The sequence below is a fragment of the Eumetopias jubatus genome, unplaced genomic scaffold (assembly GCF_037043125.1).
Source record: "Eumetopias jubatus isolate StellerSeaLion01/CBP00866 unplaced genomic scaffold, mEumJub1_p1.0 scaffold_7, whole genome shotgun sequence".
NCBI classification, from domain to species: domain Eukaryota; kingdom Metazoa; phylum Chordata; class Mammalia; order Carnivora; family Otariidae; genus Eumetopias; species Eumetopias jubatus.
Genome location: NW_028274813.1, coordinates 73,978,784 through 73,981,196, shown reverse-complemented (window position 1 = coordinate 73,981,196; position 2,413 = coordinate 73,978,784). Strand labels below are relative to the sequence as shown.

At 46.5% G+C, this 2,413-nt stretch overlaps 1 protein-coding gene across 1 annotated transcript; it reads right to left on the bottom strand.

Annotated features, from left to right (window-relative positions):
• Window positions 1-956: 956 nt before the first annotated feature.
• On the bottom strand, window positions 957-1,562 carry RNASE9 (ribonuclease A family member 9 (inactive)). Its single transcript, XM_028119445.1, has one exon. The coding sequence runs from the start codon at window positions 1,560-1,562 to the stop codon at window positions 957-959; it is 606 nt and encodes a 201-aa protein (XP_027975246.1).
• Between the last annotated feature and the right edge of the window lie 851 nt (window positions 1,563-2,413).

The following is a 2,413-nucleotide window of genomic DNA, read 5'->3' as shown; positions in this document are numbered from 1 at the left end:
GGCAGAGGGAGAAGCAGGCTTCCTGCGGAGCAGGGAGCCCAATGCGGTGCTCGATCCCAGCACCCTGGGATCATGACCTGAGCCGAAGGCAGACGCTTAACGACTGAGCCACCCAGGAGCTCCCAGACAGATTTCCTTTATCATACAGATTCTCCAGCCTTTTTTGGAAGTGGCGTATTCTCAGATGAAGCCACATCTACTGGCAAGTGAGGAAAAGGAATTGTAAATTAAGGTGACTGTGCCAGAAAGTGAGGAATTGTTTGGAGTTTTGTGAACAGTGATGTCTAATCTAAAGGAAAGATGTGGGAATCTACAAGCACAGCACTGGACAATTGAAAACTACTTTGGGGAGCTTGCTATCCTGAATATTTAGGTATTTATCCCGAGATGTCTCCTATTAGAATCTACACCTTCATGTTCTCAATGAGTATTTCGTTGTATGGAAAGAACAGAACAAGTGAAATGTCTACAAACACAGTACTGGAAAGCTGAATTGCACAATTTCTTGAGGAGCTTTGAGTTCTTTCTCCTTCAAATTATGTTACAGAAAAAGGTAATTCCAAACCCAGACACCCCGCATAGCCATACCGGATATACTTCACTAGGTCAACGCACTTCATTAGTTCTACTGAACTAGAGATTCACATGAATACAACTCAGGAGCACACTCTAGACTACCATTTCCTGTTCCTCTTGGGAGCTGGCTCTTCCTTCACTGCAGGCATTCATCCTCATAACACACTCAAAATATGCTAAATTTCTTGACCTGTTTGAAACCACATCTCAGAGGGCCATCGATGAACTTAGCCCACGTTGCCTTTGCACAGTGTGAGAAGGGAAGAAGGTGGATGATTAAAATGAATGGGATCAAAATGGCCATTCTCAATTTTAACTTGCAAGGATCAGTATGGGCAGATGACATTCTCCTACTCCTGATTTTTTAGAGAATTACTCTCTTAGAATGGCCACTGTGCTTCATTGTGGAAGAGGCTATTACCCTTGACATCAGTATGTAAAACCATAATATCATTTACGTAAGCAGGAATAATTTCTTGAATATCATCTTGCCATCGACAAGTGATAAGGACATGGCCCTTCCTATAAGAAGATTCATATTCACAGTCTGACATTCTAGCTCCTCTCGTTAAATTACAATACACCCCTTCTACTAGTTGCCTGCTCCTGTGACATTTCTTAACTCCATTCTTACAAGGCACAAATAAGTTTTTACAGATCTTTTGCAAGTCCTCATATGCTATTTGGAGGAAGAAATGTTCTCTGACACAACGGAACTTGTCGTGAACATTTTTCATCTTCATTTCATCAGTACAGTAGTCTGGATCAATTAGTGGTCTCTCAGGATCGATAATTGTACGTCTTTGGAAAGCCTCCTTGGTCAGAGGTTTGGCAGGTCCTGAGCTGTGCAGTTCCTCCAAGTAATCTTCAAACTGTTCTATCTCTTCCTCTGACTTATCGAGACCGACACGCAAAATCTTAAATTGTAGTGGCTGCAGCAGCAGAAGCAGCAGAGCCAGGGGCCGCGAGGTGATCAGAGTCGGCATGTTCTCCGGGAGGTGCGGGGCGACTAGGAGAGAGAAGGAGATGGGGGCCCTGCGCCACTGTGCCCGCTTCTGCCCCCCAGCAACACGCATTCATTTCTGCCACTTATTGCTGTTCTGAGCTCTAAGACTTTGGGCAATTTTCCAATTGACAACTTGGCGTATATTTCAATATTCTGAAACATGGACTGAAAAGTAGCCTTCCCATGCCCCTAGTCAGTCTAGAAGACTGTGGACGCGGGAGGAGAAGGGGAAGGAAGGAGGGAGAGAGCAGGAAACAAGGAAGGATGAGGAAGAGAGCAAAGGACAGATGGAGGGCAGGACAGCAGTGGGGGGAGAGAGGTGGGGAGGAGGTTCCCGGGCTGCCGCCCTCTGGAACAGAGTCCCCTTCTTAGGAGTTGTGAACTTGCACCGCAAAGAGCCGTAAGTCATCCTCCCTCCCCTCCCCCTGCTGTCCGGAGGAAGATTCTTCATCTTAGGACTTGTCCTCTGGCTCATCTCTGATGGTAGCTGCCCTGGGAGAAGGGATCAAGCCAGGAACCTTGGGTCAGAGGATCACCGTCTGCTGCTTCTTTGTGTGTCTGCTTTCACCACGACCTCGTTGCCAGGAGCTGCTCGGTCCACTGTGCAGCCTCCTCTGACCACTCAGGTGCATCACTTACCTTGTTGTGTGTGTGTGTTGGGGGTGGGTTCATCCTATTTTGTTCTCTCCAGTAGGCTTCCTGGTTTTGCTGTGACCAGGTTTCACAAAAAAAAAAAAAAGATTCTCTCTCCCCCTCTCCCCACCCCTCGTCCCACTCTCACACTTTCTCTCTCTCAAAAAGAATGCTCCTACTTTAAAAAGAAATGAAAAT

Excerpts from the sequence above, each read along its gene's own strand:
- RNASE9 (XM_028119445.1), bottom strand. The coding sequence starts at position 1,562 with ATGCCGACTCTGATCACCTCGCGGCCCCTGGCTCTGCTGCTTCTGCTG.